The 27,690-nt window shown below is 56.1% G+C and overlaps 1 protein-coding gene across 1 annotated transcript in view; it reads left to right on the top strand.

Moving 5' to 3' along the window:
- The first annotated feature begins 2,295 nt into the window (after positions 1-2,295).
- Positions 2,296-27,690, top strand: part of AP3B2 (adaptor related protein complex 3 subunit beta 2) — a 30,138-nt gene continuing 4,743 nt past the window's right edge. The window contains exons 1-20 of the mRNA XM_004594594.3: positions 2,296-2,551; positions 8,765-8,840; positions 8,930-9,004; positions 9,242-9,337; positions 16,164-16,324; positions 16,551-16,617; positions 16,715-16,897; positions 16,996-17,288; positions 17,543-17,597; positions 17,884-17,955; positions 18,861-18,923; positions 19,201-19,333; positions 19,648-19,757; positions 21,073-21,249; positions 24,651-24,837; positions 25,756-25,874; positions 26,311-26,419; positions 26,719-26,842; positions 27,160-27,346; positions 27,473-27,533. Of these exons, the coding sequence (XP_004594651.2) occupies positions 2,439-2,551; positions 8,765-8,840; positions 8,930-9,004; positions 9,242-9,337; positions 16,164-16,324; positions 16,551-16,617; positions 16,715-16,897; positions 16,996-17,288; positions 17,543-17,597; positions 17,884-17,955; positions 18,861-18,923; positions 19,201-19,333; positions 19,648-19,757; positions 21,073-21,249; positions 24,651-24,837; positions 25,756-25,874; positions 26,311-26,419; positions 26,719-26,842; positions 27,160-27,346; positions 27,473-27,533 (2,461 nt within the window). The 5' untranslated portion in view covers positions 2,296-2,438. The remainder of the gene's footprint in view (positions 2,552-8,764; positions 8,841-8,929; positions 9,005-9,241; positions 9,338-16,163; positions 16,325-16,550; positions 16,618-16,714; positions 16,898-16,995; positions 17,289-17,542; positions 17,598-17,883; positions 17,956-18,860; positions 18,924-19,200; positions 19,334-19,647; positions 19,758-21,072; positions 21,250-24,650; positions 24,838-25,755; positions 25,875-26,310; positions 26,420-26,718; positions 26,843-27,159; positions 27,347-27,472; positions 27,534-27,690) is intronic.

Below are 27,690 nucleotides of genomic sequence, written 5' to 3'. Positions count from 1 at the left end.
TCGGTTGCATGCAGCTCTTACCTACCCAGGTCCTGTCTGCCAGAGTCAGCCACTTTCCTTGCCACTTCCCCAGTGCATCAGTCTCTTCCCAAAAAGGAAGGAGGAAGGGGACTGGTGTGAGGCACGGAGGATATGGGCTCGCATCAGCCAAGTGCACTCTGGGAGGAACTGACATAACGGCCTGCAAACCTGTGTCTGCACCTTGAAACTGGTGCTGTGGCATTCCTCTTGTGATAACACCAAGGGTCAAGGGACTATCTGCTCGGTTTACTGGGCTTGGGCGGGGAATCCCTGTCCCAGGTCCAGGTCTCACTCAGGCTTTCCTGTCCTTTCAGATCTCCTGCTCAACCCAGGTACCTGCCGTGGCGCACAGCAACCTGCTGCTGCCTCCAGGAGTGGCAAGAAGGGGAAGGAGATCCAACAGCAGGGGGCGTCAGGAGGAGAGCGAAGACAAGGCTGGGGATGGGAGGTGGGGAGGTCTCAGTGGCTGGGGATGCTCTCAGGGGTGTCTTAGGGCAGGGGTGTATGAACAAGTGATGTCCAGGTCTCCGGAGTCCCTCAGAGCAAGGCGGCAGGTCGGGGGCCCTGGATGCAACTTGTATGACCAACAAAAGGTCCCAACCGCCCTTTCCCACAGCACATGCAAATTCCTCTCTCCTCCAAGACCCTGACCGGGGCCATCAGCACCATTCAGTTCTTCCTCTCTGAAGCTTACATGGGCCAGCACTTTGAAACTGTGGAGTTGAGCGACACTGACCCCGAGCCTGGAGACCTCTTCCTGTTCAAGATGACATCCCCCTTGCACCGCTTGTGGTGCGGGGCCCACGTGGGAGTGTACTGCGGCGGCGGGGAGATCATCCACTTCGAGGGTGAGGACTGCAGGCTGAAAAATCAGGCCCAATTGCGCCAGGGAAGATTGGCCGGCCTTGTATCCCTCCTCCCCCCGCAAATGGACTGCTGTCCCAGGCTGTGGGTGTGGGTGTCTGAAGTTGCAGGTTTGCACAGTCTCAGCATGAGTGCTAGGTGGGGCCTCTAGGTGGGAGGAAATGGCGGCTGCAGGGCGGGAGTGGGGTAGCACAGCACTTAAACCTGCCTCTGCTTTGCCCCCTGGTTGGTGCCATCCCCACAGGCAGGACTTCCAACGGCTGCGGGTCAGATTCGCTGCTGCGCACCTGGGAAGGCGTGGTGTGCAAGCAGGGTCGGCGTTCTCTACAGCGCTCGCGCTTGCTCTGGCGCGTGCTGCGGCGCCGCGGCGGCGTGGACCGCGCAATGCTGGAGCGCCGGATCCGCGAGGCCATGGACAACGACCCGCCTGTCTACCACGCCACGCGCAGCAACTGCGTGCACTTTGCTCTGAGCCTGCTGCACCCGGAAGGAGACCCCAGCGTCTTGGTGAGCTCCAGCTTCCCCTCCACCGCACTCCTGTCTAGGTCAGGGCCCTGCTCTCCACCTGCGTCAAGACAAACTTGATATTGGCAGGCCCCAAAGCCCCAGACCAAACAGGTGTATCAGCTGGAGGCTCCTTCCCTAAGAAACCCTTTCCCTGTCCACTCCAGGAAGGAGTCAAGCCACACATCCTGACTTCAACCAACCAGCCTCCCAGCCCACGACCTCCTCTTTCCCTAGCCCATTCCTTCCTCCTGAGCCAAGCCCCACCCCATCCCCCCTTTTGGGCCCTATGCAGTTGCACCTGTTCTGGCCTTTGAACATTTGGGACCCCCTGTTATCAGATGAGCTGTTCATTTTATGACAACTCAGTGCTTAAGGCACCCTACCAAACGCAACTCCTAGACTACCCCATCCCACCCCAAGCTGCTGTCCCAAACTCTCTGGTCCAGCTAGATGCGTTCATTTCTTTCCCTCTGACCCCAGAGGCATCATCTGTATGTATCATCAGGAGTCTTTGTGGTCACAAGAAGCCCCTAACCCAGCCTTTTCATTTTCTCCATAGAACATGGACGTGCACCTAACCGTAGACGAGGTGTGACCTTGGGCCCTCCGGGACGGCACCGGGCCTCAGCAGGGGGCCATTAAAGTCTTTTTCAAAGCTCAGTTACGATTTCTCTGTCTTGTATGCCCCGCCCCCTCCTCTCCGCCCGCAGCCTTACCCACCCCGAGTCTCGGCAGGTGCGCGAGGTCCCTTTAAAGGGCAGCAGCGGTCCTCGGGGAGAGGGGACTTCCCTGGGGTCTGGGCGGGGCCGGCGCGCTGCCCTCTCCGCCCTCTCCGCCCGCCGGCGCCGGTGCCTTTAAGAGCCTGGGTGCGCGGCCCTGATTGATGCGCCCGCGCGCAGCCAGCGCCGCCGTTCGCAGCGTCTGCGGAGCGCGGAGCGCGCGCCCACCTCGTACCCCCAACCCCGGCCTCCTTCCTCCGCCCCGGCCGGAGCCCGGCCGCGCAGCCTCCTCCAGCCCGGCGAAGCCCGAGCCTCGTCGGCCTCGCCATGTCGGCCGCTCCCGCCTACAGCGAGGACAAGGGCGGCTCCGCCGGCCCCGGGGAACCTGAATACGGCCACGACCCGGCGAGCGGCGGCATCTTCTCCTCGGACTACAAGCGGTGAGGCTCGGGGCGCGCGGAGGGCCGGGTCCGGGCCCAGACAGCGCGCGGGCACCATGGACAGCGCCAGGGCTGCAGAGCCGCGCGCGGGCCCCGCCCCGGTGCCGGCCTGCCAGCGGGCCGCCCAGCCACCTCCCTGCAGCCTGGGAGCCGCTCTGTCCGCAGGGGCAGGCCTGGCGGCGGGGGATGGGCCAGCTTGCTTCCTCTCTGCTGTTCCTCCTGTGGGCCGCTGCCCTACCGCGTTTCCCATGTTTTTCCGTACTGAGAGGGTGGGCTCCATTTTCTTCTTTTTTTTTTTTCCTAAGTCGGGGAGGGGGATATAGGCTGGCAAACAAGAGTTTGAACCTGGGGCTGCCTCAGATTCTTTCCTCCGGATTTCCCAGCTGACACACTCCTGCTTTGCACATCGACCTTGTATTTCAATTCCTCCCCCATGCCTGCCTCTGGCAAGTTTGTTTTGGTTTGTTTGTAAGTAAATTCAGTGACCGACCAGCAGTTACTAAAGGTCTGTCTTGTCCCTTCCTGTGCTGGTCACGTTGCAGCTCTGACCCCACTTGTTCTCAGTTGCTCAGTGTTTGTGTGTGGGGGGTTGCTCTTGCGGGGCAGGATGGGTCTGTGAGGGGCTTTGCAGGCATGGGAAGGCGAGGTAGGCCACCTGCTTTGTTGGTGCTGGAACAGTGTGGCCAGAATCACCGTGGGAGCCATTGCTGTGACTGAAAGAAAGGTGGAGAGGATCCCAAGCTGGTGCCACCACCAGATAGGTGGTTTTAGGAAGATTACAGGATGGAATGGCAGGGAAGGGATTGGAGGTGAGATGGGATGGGGGAGAGGTGACCTTGAGAGGCAGGGCACAGTGGGTGTGGCCTGCGCTCCCCCAGGGGAAGCAAACTTAGGGCTGTGGAGCAGGGGGAAGCCACAGACCTGGTGACCGGTCCCCAGCTTCAGCCGCACTGAGCTTGTAGCCCTCTAAGAAACGCGCAAGTCTGGTGAGCAGATGGCTGTTAGGAAATGAGTTAGAGGCTTGTTGCTATACACATGTTACTTAAAACCACAGATGGAAGTGGAGCTAACCCAGGGAGGGTGCATACAGGAAGTTCAGACAGGGCACAGGCCTGAACCCAAAGAATAACAACAGTTGGGGTGATCGTCCAGAGACCAAGGCAAAAGGGTTTCCAGTATCCAAGTGAAGCTATGGGCAGGCAGAACAGAAGGTGGTATTTCAGGAATGGGGGAGGGGGTTCAGTGTCCACCAAGGTCAAGTTAAGCAAGGGAAGAAGCTGGAGACCATTGTTTGATAAAGAAGAGGTCAGCTTTTTCTCACTCTGCTCCCCATCTCCAGCCCTGGGAGCCCAGATCAGGAGCTAGATTGTCACCCCCATTCTACTTACCACTTTTCAACATCCAGAAGAGGTGAAGAAATAATGCAGTGTATGCATGGTTGTCATTGGGCCTTTGTCAGTGTGTTACAGTGTCTGCATCATCCTTAGCTATACCCTCGCTCCCCATCCATCAGCCAGCACCTAGAGCCAGGGCAAATGGGAAGTGACACATTGGACGGGGCACTGGGCTTTTAAATAGTTTGATTGTCAAAGGAAAAAGAGAGAGAGTTGCTGGAGGCAACTCTGGTTCCAAGAGGTTTGTCTGTCTTTTTGTTGCTATTTTTATGTGTGTGTTATTAGGGTGGGAGGAACCTCTGGCAAGCGGGAAGGAGGGTGGGGGAAGGGGGAGGGTCAATAGAGGAAGCTCAGATCCCAGCAGGGATGGAGGGATGCCTGTGGGCGCTGGGGGTCAGGGGCTGCCAGGATTGGGTGCTGGGAGGAACGGCTCTGCTCGAGGGTGCAGGTGCAGGTGTGTTAAGTCTGGGACATGGAGCTACAGGCGATTTTATGTGGAGTCTGTTTTGCTGTGAGAAGCAGGTCACAGGATCAAGAGCTAGACAGTGGGTGGGTGGGAACCTGAGGGTGCAGGGGGTTAAATTGTCATAGTAGGTGAAGTTGAGCAGTGCTGGCAGGCAGAGGGGGAGTGGACAGTGGATGGGGGTGCCAAGGGCATGGTGGGGAGGAAATAGAGATGGAAGAAGACAGAGAGGGAGGTAGGAAGCCAGTCCCGGCCCTGCCCAGGCGAGGCTGGAGCCCAAGGCTGAGGGGCCCCTCTGCCCAAGAATGGGGTGCGGGGTGGGGGTGTAGGCTTAGTCCACAGGACACTGGTCCCCTTTTTGTCACTTTAAAATGCCCTCGAGGAGCTTCTTGGGTGAGGACAGTTGTTTGGATCAACTTATCAGAGATCACTGTTATGATCAGGTGGAAGCTGCTTGTAATGGGCATGGAGGGACTAGCACGCTGTGAGCCGGGAGGCAGAGGACAAACCCTGGGCCACGCTTGGACTCAAGTCACGCTCCTTGCTCTGATAAGAACCACCCTCCCAGGGTCAGTCACCGCTGACTGCACCCTTCCCCGCACACTTGCCTCTCAGACACCATCCTCAAAGCAAGTTGGCAGTCCTGATCCATCAGCGCGAAGACAGCAGAATAAACGCCTGCTGGAGTTTTGGGGCTACAGTCTTGCCCCACCCCAGGCACCCAGGCCCCGCCCCTCTGTCCCTCCTGGGGCCTGGCCTCTGAGCACTGCACAGGGTCCAGTTACTGAGTCTCCAGGGGCGGACCATGTGGTAACAGTGACCAGCAGCCGCTGCACCCCAGGCTACCTCAGTTCCAACCCACAGCACAACCTGCCCTGCCCTGCCACATGCAGCGACTCCTGCAGCTCCCAGGGGCCTTAGCAAGGCCTGGGGCCAAGGGGGCCAGTGGGCCTGATCAGGAGGCTACCAGTCCTGTGTTGGCCCCCGAAGGTGGCGCCCCGCCCTGGTACCAGGCCCTGCAGCCCGAGGAGCTCCAGTGGCTACAGGCCCCAGAGGAGGAAGCAACTCCAGAAGCTTCTCTGGAAGGACCCCGTCCAGAGACTGGCCAAGGCCAGAGCCAGAGCCAGAGCCAGAGCCAGCCACTACGGTACAGAGGGACCTGGGGGGTGTCAAAGAAGGCCAGGGATGGGCAACTACTACTGTCAGCCCACAACTCACCTTTGGATGCAGGGAGATGGGGCTGGCATTTAGGGTGCTGGGATGGGCAGGGGGCACAGGAGGGGGTGAGAGTGTGAAGGGTGCATGAGGAGCCCACCTACTGGAGGTCCTGGTGGGAGGGGAATAGGAACCTATCTTTAGCAGTCCCACTTTGATCTTCTCCACCCCCCAGGTGTGGCTGCGGTAGGCCCTGGGTGCCGTTTGGGGACAGCATGAGGCACAGGCCCCTCCCTGGCGGGTGGTGTGGGGGGAAGGTGGAGCAGTCTGGCCTCAAAGCCAGGTGACACCCTGTGGCTGGCCCCAACCACCTCCAGGAGAGTCCCGGAGGAGGGTTCAGCTCAGTGGAGAGGTGTAAGGGGATCTGCCTGTGCGATATGAATGTTTCATGGCCTGGGGTGGTGCTGCACATCTCTCCTGTCCTCTGCCTCTTGGGAGCTGAGCTGGTGGGAGCCCAAACTCTCTCTGTTTCCAGGACAGCGTGGGGCAGTGTTCACAGGTGGCAGTGCTTTCCTCCCTCCCTCCTTCAAGGGCCAGGAGTGATGCACTAGGTTGGGTGTGCTTATTTGACAGGGGCCTGTGGCATTTGGGGTGGTGAGCTAACGGAGGCGGGGCAAAATGACGATGGAGTCTAGGGAGTTGTCACCCCGGGGAGCCTGCAGGAGGTGGTCAGGGATCCTGGAGGCTGCAGACTGCGTCTTAGAAGTTCATGTGTACCATCCAAAAGTTTCCCAGAGGAGTCCACTGGCCACTTTGGGGGAGGAGGCCACAGTGGCCTCGTTTTGTCATGGTGGAGTACATAGTATGCCCTTTGTTCACTTCCTGACCACCAGTCCTAGGACTGCCAGGTATGGCTGGGTAGGTTGTTCACTGTACAGGGACACGCGACCAAAGAATACCTATCCATTCCCCACTGAATAGGAGGGAACAATTTGGGGCTGTGTCCACCTAGAGGGAGAGAGAGATGGCAGAGGGACTTGCAGTGGCCCTGACGCTGAAGGTTGGGCGTGGCCTATTTAAAGCTGTCAGAGCTGGGCTGGCTAAACTGCCATCTGCATTGCCAGCATCCCATATGGGCACTGATTCAAGTCTGCCTTCCAGAAGAGGGACCAAGTCCTTGGGCCTCTGCACCCACATTGGAGACCCGGAAGAAGTTTCTGCTTCTGGCTTAGCCCCGGATCTGTGGCCACCTGGGAGTAAACCAGTGAATGGAACACATTTTCTCTCTCTCTCTCTCTTTCTCTCTCTCTGTATTTCCCTCTCTGTAGCTCTGCCTTTCAAATCAGCAAATAAATCTTTGCAAAAAAAAAAAAAAGCCTAGCCAACTTGTTAGTTGTAATTTTGTGACCTTAAAAACAATCTAACTATTGGATCTAGTGCAATGGCTCAATTGGTTAATCCTCCCCCCTTCAAGTGCAGGCATCACTTATAGGTGCAGGTTTGTATTCCAGCAGCTCCACTGCCCATCCAGCTCCCTGCTTGTGGCCTGGGAAAGCAGTCGAGGACGGCCCAAAGCCTTGGGACCCTGCACCCGGGGAGACTCGGAAGAAGCTTCTGGCTGCTGGCTTCGGGTCAGCTCAGCTCCAGCTATTACAACCATTTGGAGAGTGAACCAGCAGATGGAAGATCTTTCTCTGTGTCTGTTCTCCTCTTTGTAGATCTGTCTTTCCAATAAAAATAAATAAATCTTAAAAAACTAATTTAACTGTCAAGGAGATGTGGCATTCAGTTTGGTGTGAAATACGAACACAAGTTTAATTTTTTATTGCATAGCAGTTGCCTTGCCCCAACAACATTGATTCATCCAGGGAAAATTTCCTTGTGAGTTACTTGTTCCTGATGGATAAAGTTTTAATCCTTTTATGCTGTGCTCGCTAAGACCATTTAGCCTTCTGTTTTCCACCTGATACCGTATCTGCCATTGTGTTGAATGTCTTGCCGTCTAGAAGGTTGCCCGGCATTATTCTCTAACCAAAAATAATTGTGTGGAATTCCTACCTACTAGTTTTTTTCCAAATGAATTTTTCTGTCACTTCCCAAACTTTGACATACTTCCTTTTAAAATCATTTTTTTAATAGAAATTATTTTATTCAAAAGGCAGTGATCTTCCACTCATGTGTTCTATTTCCAAATGGCCATGACAGCCAGGATCTCCATCTGGACTTCCCACATGCTGGCAGCCACGTAACCCACTGTGCTACAAGGCCAGCCCCTCTGCCCCGGACATCTGAATGGACCCTGAGTGAAATCCACACCTTGACTAAGGCAGCACCTGAACCAGCCCTCAGTCAGGGGCAGCGCAACACCTTACCCCAAGTGTGGCCTGTTTCTCCCAGGAGCACTTCAGTGTCTCCCTGGGTGGCTGGGGACTGTGGCGTTTCAGGTCTGGTGCTGGCCAAGAGGCTGTCTGTGGAGTTGCTGGGACTTTGTGGTCCTAGGAACCGGCTTAGTGTGTGAGGTCAGGACCCGGAAGGGCACTTGGTGCAGGACAAGGCGTCCTGCTCATGTCCTCATGTCCGTCTCCTCCTCGTTGGTCCTTCTCCATGTGCCTGGCCTTTCTCCCTTTGCAGACTCCCTGCTCTCCCATCCCAGGCCCTTCCTCTTGGTGTCCGGCTCTGGCTCTGGCTACATCCGTCTATTGCACCTGCTGGGGCTTCTGAGAACTGTTGCGGTTTGCTGTCTCATGGCCCTGGAAGCCAAAAGCAAGAAATGAGACTGCAGGCAGGGCCATGCTTGCCCTGAAACCTGTAGGGGATTAGCTGTTTGCCCCTTCCTGCTTCCCAGGGGTTTGCTGGCCATCTTCAGCCTTACTTAGTGTGTGGGTGCCTCACCTCAACCCTCTGTCCTCCTGAGGATTTCTCCCCATGTTTCTGCTCATACAGCAGTCTACCCAGCCAGACTGGTCCAGGGGAGCCAGCGAACCAGCTGTACCTGCCACCTGCCACCCTCTGGCTAGGACCCCGCTGTACCATTTTGGGAAGCAGAGTTCAACCCAAAATACTGGCTGGCCCCTATCACTCCTGACACTGTGGTGCACACCTTTCCCCGGGCTCTGGACCCTCACCCTTCAGGCCAGGCCCTGCTCTAACCCTTACTACCCGGCCTTGTGCCCTCGGCTGAACTCTTGCACCTCCCACTAGGCATGATGACCTAAAGGAGATGCTGGACACCAACAAGGACTCCCTCAAGCTGGAGGCCATGAAGCGGATCGTGGCGGTGAGCCTGGCGGACACACGTGGGGTGGGGCCGGGGTGCCAGGGAGCAGCTCTAATCGGAACCCTGCCTTGTCCCTGCTGCCTGCCCAGATGATCGCCCGCGGGAAGAATGCCTCAGACCTGTTCCCTGCTGTAGTGAAGAACGTGGCCTGCAAGAACATAGAGGTGAGCGCTTCCCCATGCAGGGCTGGGCTGGGGTCTCACCCGCTCCAGCAGTGTCCCCAAGCCAGGAGAGTGCCAGGCATGTGCCCCGCACTGCATGTAGACCCTGGGGAAGGACTCAGGACTCCCACTGGGAGAACTGGTACCCCCCAATCCCAGGGCTCCAGCCAGCTGGTGGGGACAGCTCCTGCCCCCTGCAGGGAAAATCCTGTAAACCACACCTCCTTCCCCTACCCCCAGGTGAAGAAGCTTGTCTATGTGTACCTGGTGCGCTACGCTGAGGAACAGCAAGACCTGGCTCTGCTGTCCATCTCCACGTTCCAGCGCGGCCTCAAGGTCAGCAGGAGGGAGTGGGGAAGGAGATACACACATGAGTCAGGAGGGTCCCAGGCAGAGCAGGGGATGCACCTGCTACTCCAGGAGTGGAGGCCAAGCTCGGCGAGGCAGGGGAGGCCAGGGCCCCGCAGCAGGGAGGAGCCCATGGACGTTTCTAGTGCTGTCACAGAACACCATGGACGGGGCAGTGTGTGCAGGATGAAAGCTCACATGATTTTGAGGCTGGCAGGGTCCTGAGGGCGCTACAGGGCGAGATGGGCATGTCCAAGAGGCACAGCTAAGCTGGTGATTTTGAAAGTGTATTTCTTCCAGAGACAGCAGAAGCTTCCACCCAATGCCTCATTTCCCAAATGTCCATGGCAGCCAGGGCTGTTTCGTGGGGTATAAGTGTCTTAACCGCCACACCAGATGCCTGCCCACAAACTGGCATTTATCACACATCTTCCCAGGATCACCCATCGATCCATTCATTCAGAATCCTCATGGACCCAACCACCTCTTCAAAAACAAAAATGCTTATGTATTTATTTATTTAAAAGGCAGAGCAACAGAGAGATCTTCATCCACTGGTTTGCACCCCCAAATGCCTACCACAGCAGGGCTGGGTCAGGACAAGAACCAGGAAATTCATCCAGGTCTGCCACGTGGGTGCCAAGGGCCCAAGCCCTTCAGCTGCCCTAGGGTGTACTTCAGCAGGGAGCTGGATGAGAAGCAGAGGTTAGGGATGGCAAAGTGTACTCTGATACGGGATGCAGGTATCCCACATGGTATCTTCACCTGCTGGACCACAATGCCTGCCCCCATACTGCCCATCCCATCCCACCTGTCTTTTTTTTTTAAGATTTATTTTATTTTCATTGCAAAGTCAGATATACAGAGAGGAGGAGAGAAAGAAAGATCTTCTGTCCGATGATCCACTCCCCAAGTGACAGCAATGGCCGGTGCTTTGCTGATCCGAAGCCAGGAGCCAGGAACCTCTTCCACGTCTCCCACACGGGTGCAGGGTCCCAAGGCTTTGGGCTGTCCTCGACTGCTTTCCAAGGCCACAAGCAGGGAGCTGGATGGAAAGTGGAGCTGCCAGGATTAGAACCGGTGCCCATATGAGATCCCGGTGTTTTCAACATGAGGACTTTAGCCACTAGGCCCCCCACCTGTTTTAATACCACACAGTGGGGATACAGCTTCAGTAGGAGGTGAATTGGGGATATCTCCCCTGACCACAGAGTCCCAGTCCTGGAGAACCCCTCAGCCCTCTTCCCTTGGTGAGGCGGGTGTGGGAATGAGGCCTCTGGCCAGGCAGCCCCCTGGGCAAAGGAGTGCATGAGCAGGGCAATGGCCTTGGCACACCTCCCTGCTGGGCAGTATGGCTTGCCTGGCCCAGGCTGCCTATAAGGAACAGTGATGATTAGAGCCATTTAGGTGCATGTCAGGAGAAGAGGAGGCTTGCTTAGCAGGGGTGAGCTCCACCGGGAACGGAGTTTACCATGAAGGAGTCAGATGGGCACATCGCACACATCCTAGAGACAGTGGCAGGCCGGTCTCAGCTGCCCCAGTGCATGCAGGGTGTCCATCCCAGAAGCCCTGGCTCACGTCTGCTGTGGGGAGATGCGATTAGCAGTGGATGGAAATCAAAATCACCCCAGGGGCCATCCAGGTCCTTTAGAATGGAGTAGTTCTGTGACTCCCCACGCCGTCTACACTGGCCGGGGTTCTTGCCTGGAGTTGAATTCCTGGATGCCCCCATGGACTCTCCCCAGGTCACATTTTTCAGCTCTGGTGATCACAGTTTAAATCCCCTACTTTCCAAACTTTTTCAGTTCAAATCTGTGGGAGAGGGACTGTGAGCAGTCCCACTCCTCTCTTCCTGTCTAACCCTCTCATATAGTCATGCTGGAATGGTGGTCACCCCTGCCCTGGCCAGCACTGACCAGCAGGAGGGCTTGGCAGTTTTCTTCTTTGGGGTGGAACAGAAAGCACAGTCACTTGTGTATACAGATCATTTATTCACTCAGCAAATGCTGGAAGTGTCCAGGGCCAAAACCATGCCCTCTCAGGCAAGTGTTTATGTCACCCAAACAAAATTAGCCCCTTGGGCCCGATACTTTAGCCTAGCAGCTAAAGTCCTCTCCTTGCACGTGCCCTATGGACGCTGGTTCTAATTCCAGTGGCCCCGCTTCCCATCCAGCTCCCTGCTTGTGACCTGGGAAAGCAGTCGAGGATGGCCCAAAGCCTTGGGACCCTGCACCCATGTGGGAGACCTGGAAGAAGCTCCAGGATCCTGGCTTGGGATTAGCGCAGTTCCAGGCATTGCAGCCACTTGGGGAGTGAATCATTGGAAGGAAGATCTTCCTCTCTTTCTCTCCTCCTCTCTGTATATCTGACTTTCCAATCAGAAAATAAAATAAAGCGAAAAAAAAAAATTAGCCCCACCTCTGCCGGCTCTACCTTCAGACCAGAGATGGTCTCCCCAAGAAGCCGTTGAACTTATCTGGACAATAAGATACTGGACTCTATGCTTGGTATATGCTTGCAATGAAAGAATCTCAACTGAACTTGAACTGTGGCAATTCAGCAAGGTAGAAGAATCCACCATGGGGGCAGAGTTTGGGAAAGGGTGGGGGAATCCCAGTACCTATAAAACTGTGTCACATAATGCAATGTAATGAAAAAAAATCTTTAATAAAAAAACAAACTAGCCCCACGATGCTGGGCAGATGTACATAGCAGTTTGATTCGAGTGGCACTGGAAGGCAGGCGGGCTATGGCCCCAAATAGGCTCTCCTGCATTTGTAAGCAAACCAGAGGGCATCTTACACAGAAAAACTGGGAGCTGGGCAAGATGGTGAAACAGGGTTCTGGGGGTTGTCCCTGGAGACTTCTTTGATCTGAAATCTGGTGGAAACCCAGTAATCTGTCACAAGCTCGTCACGAATCTGCAATCTGGTCACTATGTAGCTTCCAGTATGGTGATGGGAAGCTGGAAATTGCAAAGGGGAGCTAGTGCCTTGGTTAGAAAGGAGGCAAGGGAAGTTTAGTGTGGTTACAATTACTCTGGCAGTGCAGACAGCACTCAGGATGCCTGGCTTCTGACTCCAGCTTGCTGCTAATGCAGACCGCAAGAGGCAGTGGACGACAGCTTAAGTCGTTGGGCCCCGGCTCACTCACATGGGAGACCTGGAGCAGGTTCCTGGCTCCTGGCTTTGGCCTGGCTCAGTTCTGGCTGTTGCAGGTATTTTGGGGAACCAGTGGGTGGGAACTTGTACATACACACACCCTCTTTCTGTGCCTCTCCAAAGCAATAAACCAGACTGAGTGTTGTAGTACAGTAGGTTAAACTGCTGCTTGGGATGGGCCAGTGCTGTATCAAGTCCTGGCTACTCTGTTTGCAATCCAGCGTCCTGCTAACACACCCGGAAAGCCAGGCGATGATGGCCCAAGTTCTGGGGTCCTCGCCACCCACGTGGAAGATCCAGATGGACTCTCTGGTTTCAGACTGGCCCAGCCCTGGCTGTTGCAGGCATTTGAGAAGTAAACCATGGCATAGGAAGATTTTCCTGTCTCTCCTTCCATCACTTTTCCTTTCAAATAGGTAAAATGTGTTTAAAAATGAGTCCCTCCGGTTGGACTGCCACTTGGTCGCCCAAACCAAGGCGATGGGGTTTGAACCTCAGCTGCTCGGTGCTTCCCATTCACCTTCTTGCTCAGTGCTCCTCGTAGGCAGCAAACAACAGTACTTGCAGACAATTAGGGAGGGAAGCAACACATGGAAGATCTGCCTCTGGCTTGCAAATAAAATCAGTTTTGAAGATTATAGTCCTGGAGGTTTTCAACCCAAGTAGAATGGTTACAATGGAAATCTTTAAAGTGACTGCTGTTACAAGAAGGAATACATTGTCCCAATACTTCGTGAAGGACTGAGGCCTCTGTTACTGAACATGACCCATCAGACAAGCTCTAAAGCAGACTGGCGCCTTACAGACCTCAGCCACACCAGCTTGCTGCCTGCTTGTGTATGTAGGAGGCAGATCTTATGTATGTGAGAGGCAGATCTTGAAAGTTCCTATCTGCTTTATCCTCTGCATGCCCACAACAGCCAGAGCTGGGCCAGAGCCAGGAGCCAGCTGGTCTCTCACAGTGGTGGCAAGGACTCAGCTGTCTGAGGTATCCCCTGCTGCCTCCCAGGGGCTGCACCAGCAGGAAGTTAGATATCAAGATTAGCACTTTGACTATTGATTGAGATGTTAAGATTCTTACAACCTGGGCACAACGAGGTAGCCTAGTTATTAGAGTCCCCACCTTGCATGCTCTGGGATCCCATATGGGTGCCAGTTCTAATCCCGGCAGCTCCACCTCCCATCCAGCTCCCTGCTTGTGGCCTGGGAAAGCAGTTGAGGATGGTCCAAAGCCTTGGGACCCTGCACCCATGTCTCCTGGCTCCTAGCTTCGGATTGGCGCAGCACTGGCCATTGCAGTCACTGGGGGAGTGAATCATTGGATGGAGGATCTGTCTCCTCCTCTCTCTAGATCTGACTTTCCAATAAAAATGTAAAAATATATATTAAAGTATTTTTTAAAAGATTTATTTATTTTTATTGGAAAGGTGGATATACATAGAGGACAAGAGACAGAGAGGAAGATCTTCCATCCGATGATTCACTCCCCAAGTGAGCCGCAACGGCCAGTGCTGAGCCGATCCGAAGCCGGGAACCAGGAACCTCCTCCAGATCTCCCACATGGGTGCAGGGTCCCAAGGCTTTGGGCCGTCCTCGACTGCTTTCCAAGGCCACAAGCAGGGAGCTGGATGGGAAGTGGAGCTGCCGGGATTAGAACCAGCGCCCATATGGGATCCCGTTGTTTTCAACATGAGGACTTTAGCCACTAGGCCACGCCGCTGGGCCCTAAAGTATTTTTAAAAAACAGATTCTTGCATCCCATTTAAGTGCATCCTGACATTGTAGGTATAGACAGTGGCAGAGTCCAGCACCCATTAATATTTTAACAGTCCCATCAATGGCAGAATGATGGATTTATGACTGTTCCTGAAGGACTTTGCATTGATATAATAGAGGGGAAGTCGGTGGGGATGAACAAGCAAATGATCTCTGTGTCTGCCTTTCAAATAGATTAAAATAATTATTTTTTTAAAATTTAAAAGAAGACATAAATTTGATTTTTTTTTTTTTTGAAGAAAGTATTTATTTGACAGACAGAACTAACTTCCATCTGCTGGTTCACTCCCCAAATGGACACTCCCCAACGGTTGGGGCTGGAGCAGGCCAAAGCCAGGAGCTGAGAACTCCATCCGGGTCTCCCGTGCAGGAACCACTTAGTCGAGCCACTATAGCTGCTTCCCAGGGCCAGATTAACAGGAAGCTGGAGTCAGGAGCCAGAGCTGGGGGTGGAACGCATGTTTTCTGATTTGCCATGCAGATGTCTCAACTGGTAGGCTAAATGCTGTTCTAAGAGATTAAAAAGAGAGGACCCTGCGTGGTAGCTCAGCAGCTAAAATCCTTGCCTTGGATGTGCCAGGATCCCATTTGGGCGCTGATTCTAATCCCGGTAGCGCCGCTTCCCATCCAGCTCCCTCCTTGTGGCCTGGGAAAGCAGCCGAGGACCCGTGTGGGAGACCTGGAGGAGGCTCCTGGCTTCAGATCGGCTCAGTTCCAACTGTTGCGGCCACTTGGGGAGTGAATCATCGGATGGAAGATCTTCCTCTCTGTCTCTCCTCCTCTCTGTATATCTGACTTTGCAATAAAAATAAATAAATCTTTAAAAGAGAGATTAAAAAGAGAGAGGGAGAGACAGAACTTCCTGTGACTCTACAAGCATTCCCAACTAAAATGCTTTTAAAAATTAAGGAAAGGGGATTTGGTGGTTGAGCTATGAACTGTCTCCAGGGGGGAAAAAAAACAAGTGACTCCTGCTTTTTAAGCAGATGTTTCTAAACCATCTGTTTTAAAATCAGTTGCAGCATTTGCGAGGGGCGTGCCATCCATGTCACCTGTAACCTTGGGAGTCTTTAGACTGGTTTAGAAAGTCAGGGCCAGTCAAGTTCAACGGCTTCTTAGGTATACCCTCTCTGGTCTGAAGACAGAGCCAGCAGAGTATCATCCCGATCAATTAAAAGCTCCAACATACCATCAGCAAAAATTTACATCATTATGGAATTAATTGACAATAAGATGCTGGACTCTATGTTTGGTATATGCTTGCAAGGGGGGAATCTCAACTGAACTTGAGCTGTGGTTATGCAACAAGGTGGAGGAATCCACCATGGTGGGAGGGTTTGGGGAGGGGTGAGGAGAATCCCAGTACCTATGAAACTGTGTCACATAATACAATGTAATTAATGAATTAAAAATAATAAATAAATTAAAAAAAAAAAAAAAAAAAAGAAAGGGCCAGCACTGACCAGGCGTGTGCATAGGCTGTGCTTGGCCTCGGGAAGGACCTATACTCACCTGTGCACAGGCCGGAAGGGGGCAGCTCTGAGCGGCAGCTGGGGGAGTCTGGCCTCGTCACACAGGGACACGAGGACACGCCCCGCAGCCAAGGGGTGTTTCAGGGACTCCTGGCGCTCTGCAGGTGTTTGCCTCGTTCATTGCTACACCCAATTAGGTGTCAGGGATCTGCAGCCAAAATCCAGGGGCAGGGCTCCAGGTGGTGCCTCCCCCCACCTTTATGCAGACACCCAGCTCTGGGCATCCTCCAGGAGGCAGGGAACTGGGAGCTGCTGGTGGCAGCGGGGGACCTTGGCTTCCAAAACAGGCTCTCTGTATCACTTCACCTGGCGCCCTCTCATGGCTGCCTCCACCTCTGCCCTTAGGACCCCAACCAACTGATTCGTGCCAGTGCCCTCCGCGTCCTGTCCAGCATCCGCGTGCCCATCATCGTGCCCATCATGATGCTAGCCATCAAGGAGGCCGCCTCGGACATGTCCCCCTACGTGCGCAAAACCGCCGCCCACGCTATCCCCAAGCTCTACAGGTAGCCCCTCCCAACCCTGCTCCCGCCTCACCCCAACCCCCAACTCTACCAAGGGGGTGCCCGGCCCCGCTCAGGCACCAAGCCCATGCCTGGCCTCACCCCAGTCTGACACAGATGGAAGAGAACAGAGGCGGGGTTTCGAGCGGGTGAGGGCGGGCAGGGGATGAACGTGGTTCGGGTTCAAACGTGGGAGGGGGTGAATCCCCCTCTGCGGTTTCTCTTGCAGTCTGGACTCGGATCAGAAGGATCAGCTGATAGAAGTCATTGAGAAGCTCCTGGCCGACAAGACCACGGTTCGTGTGTAGCTGAGGAAGGGCGGCGGTGCGCACCAGCCGAGGGGGCACTGCCGTCCTTGCCTTGCTCACCGGCTTGGGTGCTGTCGGCCCCCAGCTGGTGGCAGGCAGCGTGGTGATGGCCTTCGAGGAGGTGTGCCCGGAGCGCATCGACCTGATCCACAAGAACTACCGCAAGCTCTGCAACCTGCTCATCGACGTGGAGGAGTGGGGCCAGGTGGTCATCATCAGCATGCTCACCCGCTACGCGCGCACGCAGTTCCTGAGCCCCACGCAGAACGTAAGTGGCCGCCGCCAGGGGCCAGGCACCCTGGCGCGCGCGCGCGCGGGCTGAGAGGTTCGGGGCGTGAGTGGCTGAGCCGCTGCGCCCCGCCCCAGGAATCCCTGCTGGAGGAGAACCCTGAGAAGGCCTTCTACGGCTCCGAGGAGGACGAGGCCAAGGGCCCCGGGTCGGAGGAGGCGACCACCACCGCCGCCGCAGCGCTCCCGACGCGGAAGCCCTACGTCATGGACCCCGACCACCGGCTGCTGCTACGCAACACCAAGCCGCTGCTGCAGAGCCGCAGCGCCGCGGTGGTCATGGCCGTGGCGCAGCTCTACTTCCACCTGGCGCCCAAGGCCGAGGTGGGCGTCATCGCCAAGGCGCTCGTGCGTCTCCTGCGCAGCCACAGGTACAGCCGCCTCTCCCCGCTGCACCCTTCCGGGGTCTGTCCCAGCCTTTGCTCCGCTGCGGGCTGGCCTCACCCCCAACTCAGTTTCATACTGGTCCAGGCCCACCCACTGCATCCTGGGCTGTGTCAACCCGGTCCCAGACGGGCTCCTGACCCTCTCTCGCAAGCACCTTACACAGAACCCAGCCCCATCTCCCTCCTCACTCTCCTGCCTTCCCACGGGGTCTCTTCTCTTTCTCTCATCTGCTTGGTAGTGAAGTGCAGTACGTGGTGCTCCAGAACGTGGCCACCATGTCCATCAAACGCCGGGTGAGCTGAGACAGCTGTTGGGGCTGGGGGAGGGATGCAGGTGAGGCACCAGGGGAGAATGCCCTGGCTGTGCCTGGAGAGGGGAAGAGAAGGCCCCTCCCACACGTGGGCCCCCTGCGCGGGCTTGGGGTGGGTGGGAAAGGGCCACTGGTGGTCATAGAGCAGGTCTGACCTGAGAGGCAGAAGGGAGGGCAGGAATGAGGTGGGAGCCGCCCCATCCCAGCTCTGGAGAGAAAAGGGGCTTGGGCTGGTGGTGGAGCTCCGTGGTCCCCCTTTCTTGTGCCAGGGCATGTTCGAGCCCTACCTGAAGAGCTTCTACATCAGGTCCACCGACCCTACCCAGATCAAGATCCTGAAGGTGAGTGACGGGCGGCTGGTCCCCAGCCCCATGTGCCCCCTCAGATAACCACTTGGGGTTGCCTCAGAGCTGCTCCTGTGTGGGACTGAGCCCAGAGCTGCCAGACTGGAGCCATTTGCCCAGGGAGAAGAGAATTATTCTTTTGCTTGGCACCTGGTATGCACCTGCCACTTTCACTGTGAAATGCAGTGCCTGTTTGCTGAAACTGGCTCGGGGACGTGAGGCCCACCTCTCTGCTGACAGCTAGGCTTGGGCTTTGCCTCCTACAGTCCTCTGTCCTCCTCTCCACCCCACCCTAGCCCCCTTGGTGTTAGGTTCCCCATGCACCTTCCTCAGTCAGTAAGCCAAGTGGCAGGAGGAACCCGTACCTCTGCTGCCGTATTCCTGGGAACCCCTACTACAAATCGGTCACCTTGCTGGATCTAGAAGGGGTGGGGGAGGCAGCTAATCACAGACAACTGTAAACACCTGTTTAGGAAGTAGAAGCGAAGAGACTGCAGCCTTGGGCATGAAGCTAGAGCCTGAGAAAGCAGCAGGACTCACCTGTGGACAGAAATGGACACAGGCAGATAGTCACTGCACGGAGCCCAGGGCAGGCAAGGCTGCATGCCTGGGGATTAGTGGGCAGGGCCTGGAAAAGGAGAGGCGGCCAGCAGCCAGGTCCTTCAGGGGTGGAGGAAGGTGACTGCCATGCTAAAGACGGTGGGGCGCATTCTCATTTGCGGTGGTCCTAGGATACAGATGCTATAGGTGTGCTTTAAGGAACCCACTCAAAGAGGCAGCCTGCATTTTGGACAATGAGTCAGGCTCTGCCAGTGTCCCCCTCATCACTCTGTGGGTTCGGCTGCAAACACACCAGGGCCTGGCCACCTGCCTAGCTTCTGTGTCTCTACCTCTCCCTGCAGCTGGAAGTGCTCACCAACCTGGCCAATGAGACCAACATCCCTACCGTCCTGCGGGAGTTCCAGGTATAGCCCAGGAGGTCCAGGGGAGGTGTTGGCTCAGCTCTGTCTTCAGAGCCCCTGGCAGCAGAAGGTTCCTACCTATGATGATACCCCACTTTCTGCCTGTGTTGAGGACTATCTGCATAGAGGAGTGGGGAGTCTCGCCCTGTCTCAGCTGTGGGTCTCTGACATCAGGAGTTCACAAGCTTCCTAAGGGTCACTTTGGAGGCTGCAGAACCACTGAGAGCTCACTGCCTGCTGGGGCTTACTCTGTCATGGTGTCTCGCCCCTTCCTCCCCAGACCTACATTCGCAGCATGGACAAGGACTTTGTGGCTGCCACAATCCAGGCCATCGGACGCTGTGCAACGAACATAGGCCGAGTGCGTGACACCTGTCTCAACGGCCTGGTTCAGCTCCTGTCCAACCGTGACGGTCGGTGTCTGCCTGTCCAAGGGACTGCCCCCCTGTGATCAGCAGGTGTCTGCCTGTCCAAGGGACTGTCCCCTGTGATCAGCAGGTGTCTGCCTGCGAGTCTTATTCTGTTGGCCCAGGGTTCTCCCACTGTGTATCAAGACAGTGCATGTGCACTGGTTGGATTGTTCTGCTTAAGGTCCAGGTTTTCCTACACCTCTGAGGGTCACCAGCAAGGTGTTCAGGGTGTTGAGCAAGAGAGCCCATGGCCTGGGGATGTCTCCCACGCCTCCCCACCTGGGTCTGGCCATCCGACTGTTGCTCCCATTGTACAGAGCTTGTGGTCGCAGAGTCGGTGGTGGTCATTAAGAAGCTGCTGCAGATGCAGCCAGCACAGCACGGGGAGATCATCAAGCACCTGGCGAAGCTCACGGACAACATTCAGGTGAGCCAGCAGCCCCGCTTCCCCTCCACATCTTCCCTGTGATGTTGAAGATCCTGTAATTGAATCTTAAACTTACAACAGTGGACTTCCAAACCCTGCACATCACATTGGCTTTGAAAGATCTTCAGGTGGAGCAAGGAGAAGGCGAGGCCAGACCATGTGACCTTGACCTTATTGCCCAGGATTTGCCTTCCCTTTGGGGATCCCTTGCTGAACCTCCTAGCCTTCACTCACTCTCTCTCTCTCTCTTTCTCTCTCTTTCTCTCTCTCTCCCTCTCTCTCTCTCTCTCTCTCTCTCTCTCTCTCTCTCTCAAGCTCTGGCCAGAGATGGCTGGGTGCTCACTCCTGGCTTGGTCTGTGCATTGCTGAGATGAAACCTGTCCATAGACTGTTCCTGAAGATTAAGGCAGAAAAGTTAAGCAGATAGATCCAGACAATTTGTCTTAACATTTTTATTTTTGCTTTTATTGGAAAGGCAGACAGGGAAAGAAAAAGGAATCTTCTATCCACTGGTCACTACCTGCAAATGCCCACAGATAGCTGGGGCTGGGCTGGGCTGAAACCGGGAGCCTGAGACTTCATCTAGGTCTTCCACGAGGGTGGCAGGAGCCCAAGTACTTGAGCTACCACTTGCTGCCTCCAGGTTGCACATTAACAAAAGCTTGGGGCCCAGTGACGTGGCCTAGCGGCTAAAGTCCTCACCTTGAACGTGCCGGGATCCCATATGGGCGCCAGTTCTAGTCCCGGCAGTTCCACTTCCCATCCAGCTCCCTGCTTGTGGCCTGGGAAAGCAGTTGAGGACGGCCCAAAGCTTTGGGACCCTGCACCCGCGTGGGAGACCTGGAGGAAATTCCAGGTTCCCGGCTTCAGATCAGCGCAGCACCGGCTGTTGCACTCACTTGGGGAGTGAATCATCGGATGGAGGATCTTCCTCTCTATCTCCTTTCTATATCTGACTTTGTAATAAAAATAAAATAAATCTTAAAAGGAAAAACAAAAAACAAAAGCTTGATGGGAAATGGAGAAGCTGGGTCTTGAACCGGATGCCACCCATATGGTGATTTAACTGCTGCACCACACCTGACCCCAGTCTTTTGCACTGTGGCTGACTTTGGAGCTGCAGGGTTCTTCCCATGCTTGAGCAGAGATGCTGTTCAGGAAGTGTCCTCCTTTTCATTTCTCCCCCACCCATTTCCCACTCCCTTTCCAGAGAAACCATAACATCACAGACCAGCACAGATTGCCTGTAGACCATGCACGCTCCCATGCAGATCCCCTGCCTGCCTCAGTCCTAACTCCTCTCCCACACCCACAGGTGCCCATGGCCCGTGCCAGCATCCTGTGGCTCATCGGAGAGTACTGCGAGCATGTCCCCAAGATTGCACCGGATGTCCTGAGGAAAATGGCCAAGTCATTCACGGCAGAGGAGGACATCGTGAAGCTGCAGGTCATCAACCTGGCTGCCAAGCTCTACCTGACCAACTCCAAGCAGGTAAGGGCTGCTCCCCAGAGGTTGCCCAGGTGGCATTCTTATGGCACACTCCTGGCAGCCCTGAGCCCTTTTCCAAAGGTGTGGCATGACAGCTGATTCGTCTGCCCAAGAAACAGGTACTGCCCCTGTGCTTGGCTGTGCTCGGAAGACCGATGCTGCTGAGCAGGCTCTGCTCTGAGGCTGCCAGGCTAAAGGTCTAGACTGGCGGCACTTGGAGCACTGAGTTTGTGAAGAATCATAGTTGATGAGGGCTGCAGAAGGGGCCAGAAGCACTAGGTACTGATGAGACAACACACCTTCCCAGGACATCTGGGCTGTACCACTTCACACAGCGTGGTGATGCTTGGCCAGGTCATGCCAGGGCCAGGGCTAGGGGCAGGTCTCTGCAGGGGCATGAGTGGCTGATGTAACTGCAGTGACAGGTTATGAGAGATGCCACAGTCAAGGGGGAGGCTCAGGTCAGCTGGACTAGCAGAGTGTTAAACACCTCTTGGCTATGCAGCATCCCCTGTGGTTGTGGCAGGAGAGTCTTCTAAGAACAGAGGATGATGCACAGAGCTTTTCTAGGTCCTAGGGACACCAGACGCCATGGCAGCTCCCACTCAGCCAGCAGTGGCCTGCGGCCAGTTTGGTAATGCAGTGCTACTGGCCACTGTGCTGCCTGTGGCTGCCCCTGTATTACAACGGCAGAGTTGGCCAGCTGTAGGAATACGTGTGGCCCTCTGCAGAGATGTCTGTCTGCTCCTGGAGCAAAGCCTCAGAATGGGACCAGAGGCAGCAGCAGGGCTGTGCCCTGGAGCTCATACCATCTGTGGTAGGTGGTGGCAGACTTTCGTGGTGGTAAGCATGGATCACCAAAGTGCTGGGACTGTGACTGGGAGCCAGACAGGCCAGCAGCTGCATGGAGAAGCTGGGTATTGGGTGTGGGAGTCAGATCTGTGGAGCGAGATGTTAGAGGGAACACTAACATCACTGAACAGACATTTGTGTGCTTCCTGGGTTCAGGTGGCAGGAATGTTGGAAAGGTGACACAGCCCGGGTGGTGAGCCACTTGGGTGTGGGGATCCTGACACACTTGTGACTGAGCCCCAAGCCTGCTGGTAAGCTTGGCTCATTTCCGTACAGTCTGGGCCTGTGTATGTGGCATTTCCCCAAGAAGGGCATCAGAATGCCACCACTGTTGGCCACCTGTGCTTTGGCCAGAGAGTCTGCTGTTTACCCAACACTGAGCTGTGTCCTGCAGATTGGACAGGAGCCCACATGAGCATTACCAAGTAAGAGAGACAGCACAGTGGTGCACATTATAACCACAGAGCTATGGGTACATCTGTGAGTGAACCCCTCTCCCAAGTAGGATGCGAGGAGTCCCAGTCTCCACCAGAGGGCCCAGGATGTGAGTGTGCAAGCAGATGGACATGGACATGCAGGCCACACTTTGGGTCTCTGCTGACACAGGCCTTAGAATGATTCCATGATTAATAAAAAGAACTTTGGTCCCCCTTCCTCCACCAATGTTTTTCTCCATCCTTTCTTCCGAGCCTGTTGCAGGGGAGGTGGAGAAAGGGGGGATCCTTGAGGATGAGAAAGGAAGGGTGTGTGTGTGTGTGTGTGTGTGTGTGTGTGTGTACATGTGCCACTTGGCAAAGCAGCAGTGATACTTTGGGCAGAGGTGGTTCTCGGCTCACCCACCTTCGTGAGGCAGGGGTTGATGGGAAGGACGTGGAAATCCACCCACTGCATCCTTCAGGAACTTGTGTGGCACGAGGTGAGGATGGATTGTCATTGTATGCAGTCCTGGGTCTCCCCTGCCTGATTGAGCAGGTGGCTGTCCAGCAGCAGGTGCATTGACAGACTGTGGAGGGGGATTTAGCACTCGCCCCTCTAGTCCTGCATGGCAGCTGGAGCCCGTTGGTCAGCCTGCCTGTCTCATGGGGCTCACCAGGGCAGCCTTGTAATTCCTTCACATCTTGCCTGGCTGAGGTGGGAGGATCCTGGGAGTGCAGACTGGAAGCTGTCATCCCTGGGGGCATGGTGGCTTTGGGTGGGGGCCAGTGCATCATTGTAGACAATGCTGTTGTATTGAGGTGGTAGACCGGCTCCTTGCTGTGTTATTGCTGATACACAGTTGTGGCTAGGGACAGGCTGGTCCGAACTCTGCAGAGTTCTTTCTAGCATCAGATGAGGACGTGAGGAAGAAGCCTGGAGGAAGGACTGTGCCCTAAACCATAAAGAGGCTCAGTGGCATCTTGCTGCTAGGCCTTGTCCATAAGGGCATTCCCAAGGTCATGTCTAGCCACAGGAGGGTCACATCTTCTGTCTCTGTGGCATCCTATCTTCATCCTATCCTATCTTCAAGGTCTTAAGTCTATTGTATTAGGGAATGTGGGTTTAGAAACACTGACCTGTGATGTTGTCTGAAGGAAGGCAGCGAGCTCAACTAGGGTGAGGTCACTGAAGTCCCTGACAGGAACATAGCGTGGTGTAGGGCAGACCTGCCACAGCAGCTGCTTTGCTGCTGGGCCAGCTACGTCCACAGCTTGAAACGACCGTGTCACCCTGAACCCCCAGAGTCTCAAGGTGGGCTCCAGGTTCCATTCTGCTAGTCCCTGCTGTCCTTATCTTGGGGCACTCTGGCTATTGAGCACTTGCTGGCCATGGTCATGACAGATGGATACCTGGAGAGCTAGGCCTGGGCAGCCCCCTGAAGTCAGAAGGTGTGAGCCCATGCCAGGTCTGGAGGCAGCCCCCGTGGGTCCCTCCACCTGGGCTGGGAGAGCTCCCTTAGTGACTGCTTCTCTGTAAAAGGAGGGAGTAATAACAGCCCCTCTACCCCCACCTATACAGAGAGTGCAGGTCTGGAAGGCCAGGTGTGGCCCCACATGAGCCAGAGGGCTGGCAGATGTTGGCCGCTGCCACTGAGGCCTCTTGCAGGCAGGCTCAGCCTGGAGGTAGGAGAGCAGAGAGGAGGGCTTTAGGCGAGCCCTGCTAGACCTGGGCCAGCCCAGGGCAGCTGCCACTTGCTTTGGTCTCACTAAAGTCTCCTGAGGCCCTCAGACCCCTCAGAGCCTACTGAGCGGGTAGCAGGGTCGCCCCGCTCCATCTCACCCTCAGCCCACCCGAGTGGTGAGTCTGGAGGCTACGAGGGCTAGCACAAGATTGACTGGACCTGGGAGTGTGTAGACCACAAACTCAAAGAAAGGTAGAATCCGAGGCAGGCGAGTCCACAAGGACTAAGCAGCTTCCTCCGGCCAGGGCTGAGTGAGGATGAATGGAGCCAAGAGACGCAGGGGCCCATGGGAGGGGAGAGCTCTGGCCTGGAACGAGCCGGTGCACGCAGCCACCACCTGTGCCCCACCCCCTCGACTGCCTGCCCACCGACCCACCTCTCTTTCTTCCCCCAGACCAAGCTGCTGACCCAGTACGTGCTGAGCCTGGCCAAGTACGACCAGAACTATGACATCCGTGACCGGGCGCGCTTCACCCGGCAGCTCATCGTCCCCTCGGAGCAGGGTGGGGTCCTCAGCCGCCACGCCAAGAAGCTCTTCCTGGCTCCTAAGCCAGCCCCGGTCTTGGAGTCATCTTTCAAAGGTGGGAGCCAAGGTCAAAGGTAAACCCTCAGCCCCTCTCTCCCTAGACCCCAGCCTCAGGCATCAGGCTCCTGCAGACAGAACTTCTGGAGCAAAGCCAGCCCTGCCCCCTGGCTCAGGCCTCTTGCCCTTCCTGCACGCCTCAAGTCCTATCCACTCCCACCTACCACCTCCCCTGTGTGTCTGTCCTTGCTGTTGGAGTGGCAGCCAGCTCCCCTCCTTTGCCTGGGCTCCCTGTCGCACAGCTTTTTCTGAGCAGATGCAACGTTTGGGAATCTTGATCAGGATTTTATATACCAGGGACCCAGAAAGGCAGGAAGTGAAAAGACTCCCCAAGGGGAGGTGTTGGCTTAGAAAGGCTCAGAATGTGGCTACTGGCACCCTGCAGGCTGTCTCTTTCAGCACACTCTGGGCTCAGGCCTCAGCCTTGCCAACCTCCCTGGCTTGGCCTCTCCTGGTGGGGGAGGGTCTCCCAGCTGGCTCTTTGCAGGGAGGGCAGCCTCCTCCACAAAGCCCAGTTCTCCCAGGTGTCTTCATTCTTCTCTTTGCTGGACTCTGGAATAGGGAGATTCACAGATGGGGACCACCTTGACAGTCTCCTCTTGCTTGGAGCTGGCCCAGCAGCCCCTGCCTCACTGTCACCACCCTTCTCCCTCCCAGTGGTGCTGCAAACCCCACAGCCCTGGAAGGAAAGCCATACACCCTCTTGTGCCCCATCCATCCCTGCAGGCCCACCATCCCTGCCTCTCAGCCCCTGCCCTGGCCCAGCCCCCTTTCTTTCCAGCTTGTAGCCTGCAGGTGCAGCCCAGGTGAGAGAGCCACTGGGGCATCTCCAAGTCCTGGCCCTGCCCTGATAGGGAATTCACCCAGAATCACGCCATAGCCCACCTACTGACCTGACCTCTAGCCCTGTCCGCAGACCGGGACCACTTCCAGCTGGGCTCCCTATCCCATCTGCTCAATGCCAAGGCCACGGGCTACCAGGAGCTGCCAGACTGGCCACAGGAAGCCCCGGACCCATCTGTGCGGAACGTGGAGGTCAGTGGGTAGAGGGTTGCCCTCTGTGGGTGCAGGAGGGAGGGGTGGAGGGGCATAGAGAGCTAAGGGCCCTGGAAGTGCCAGTCCAGCACTGCTGATGCCCTCCCTGATACAGGAAGAAGATCTGTCCCCTCCCGAGACCCGCGTGGGCCTGTTGGGCGGATACACTGAGGTCCCCTCTGTGTGCCGTGTCCTCTGCCACCCTACCCTGTGTGCTCCCCCTGCCCCTATGCCTTCTCTCACTCAGTTCCTCCTTGGTGTGTGAGAGGCACCCCCTCCCCCAGAGAGTTCCCCCTTCTTTCTCCCCATCCTCCATTGTTCTCTTGGGATGGGAACAGGTAGAGCCCCAGAAGAGGTGAACTTTCCTTCTCCCCCCGTCCATCCATGATGATCAGCTGCACCACACCCTGCTCCCCATTCCTACTCCCATCTGCAGGTGCCTGAGTGGACCAAGTGCTCGAATCGGGACAAGAGGAAGGAGAAGGAAAAACCTTTCTACTCAGACTCGGAGGGCGAGTCTGGCCCCACGGAGTCTGCAGACAGTGGTGAGATGAGCAGAGCTGGGCCTCCTATGCTCCCCGGCCACACGTGCACATGTGGGAGGGGGTGTGCATGTGTGTGGCTCTGTGTGTGTATGCACACGCATGCACGCAGGTGACTATTCACATGGGCCAACCCTGCCTGCCAGCCTGGCAGTTCTAGTTGGCATCTGGGGCCAGGGTCAGGTCCTGAGGGAGGGTGAGGCTTCCAAGTTGAATCAAAAGTCAGGTCCTGAGATGCCAACTCCAGACCCATAGGGCTGGCCATGAGGGAAGGAGGCCTGACTGATGCGGTGCCTTCCCAGAGCCCGCGTCTGAGAGTGAGTCAGACAGTAAGAGCAGCAGCGAGAGCGGCTCAGGGGAATCCAGCAGTGAGTCTGATAACGAAGACCAGGAGGAAGAGGAGGAGAAAGGCAGAGGCAGTGAGAGGTAAGAGGAGGGCTGGCCAGCAGATTGCGGGGCACAGGGATCTCTGCACAGGGGCCCAGGCCATCGGAGCCACTGAGTTGCTCACACTGTAGGACCGGTGCATACACTAATTGATTCCCATGAATCTTGCTCTGGTCAGCCGCTCGTGGGGTGGCGTGGAGAAGCAGTCCTGGCCTGGCATGAACTGGTTTAAAGCTCTGCCTGGGACTCAGCCCCTCGTGAACTCTACCACCAGGGCTCCCTACCCTGGCCCCCGTTTTCAGCCAGGTGGAGAGGGGGTCCTGGCCAGGGCTGAGCCCTGATTTCTCGCTCTGCAGTGAGCAGAGTGAGGAGGAAGGGGAGAAGAGGAAGATGAAGAAGAAACAGAAGGCGCCAGAGGACCAGGGAGATGGCTCCTCCTCGGATGAGGGCAGCGAGTCCAGCAGCAGCTCCTCGGGCTCGGAGGAGACATCCGAGTCTGAGGAGGAGCAGCCAGTAGAACCTGCCTCCTGGAAGCGGAAGCCGGTGAGGGGTGAGGGGCTTGCGGGTCAGGGCCCTGCCTCCTGGACACCTGTCTCTAGCCGGAGCAGGCTGCAGCACGGTCTTCCCGGGGCTCTACCTGCCTATACCCATGTTCAATGTTTCTTATAGCCTCCTACCAGCAAAAGCACCCCAGCAGCCAAGGAGATCTCCCTGCTGGACCTGGAGGACTGTGAGTGGGAGAGGCCAGAGTCACAGGGGGACTCTGTGAGGGGAGTGGCCACAGGGGGTGTGTGGCTCACGCTCAGGCTGGGTTGGGGTCTCCTGTTGCTCAAAGCCTGCAGCCACCATTGCCCCGCTGTCCGTGGTGCTGAACTACTATCTCCTGG

This window comes from Ochotona princeps, chromosome 6 (assembly GCF_030435755.1).
Source record: "Ochotona princeps isolate mOchPri1 chromosome 6, mOchPri1.hap1, whole genome shotgun sequence".
Classification (NCBI taxonomy): domain Eukaryota; kingdom Metazoa; phylum Chordata; class Mammalia; order Lagomorpha; family Ochotonidae; genus Ochotona; species Ochotona princeps.
Note: the sequence above shows the minus strand (reverse complement) of the source record. Positions and strands in the feature narration are given on the sequence as shown.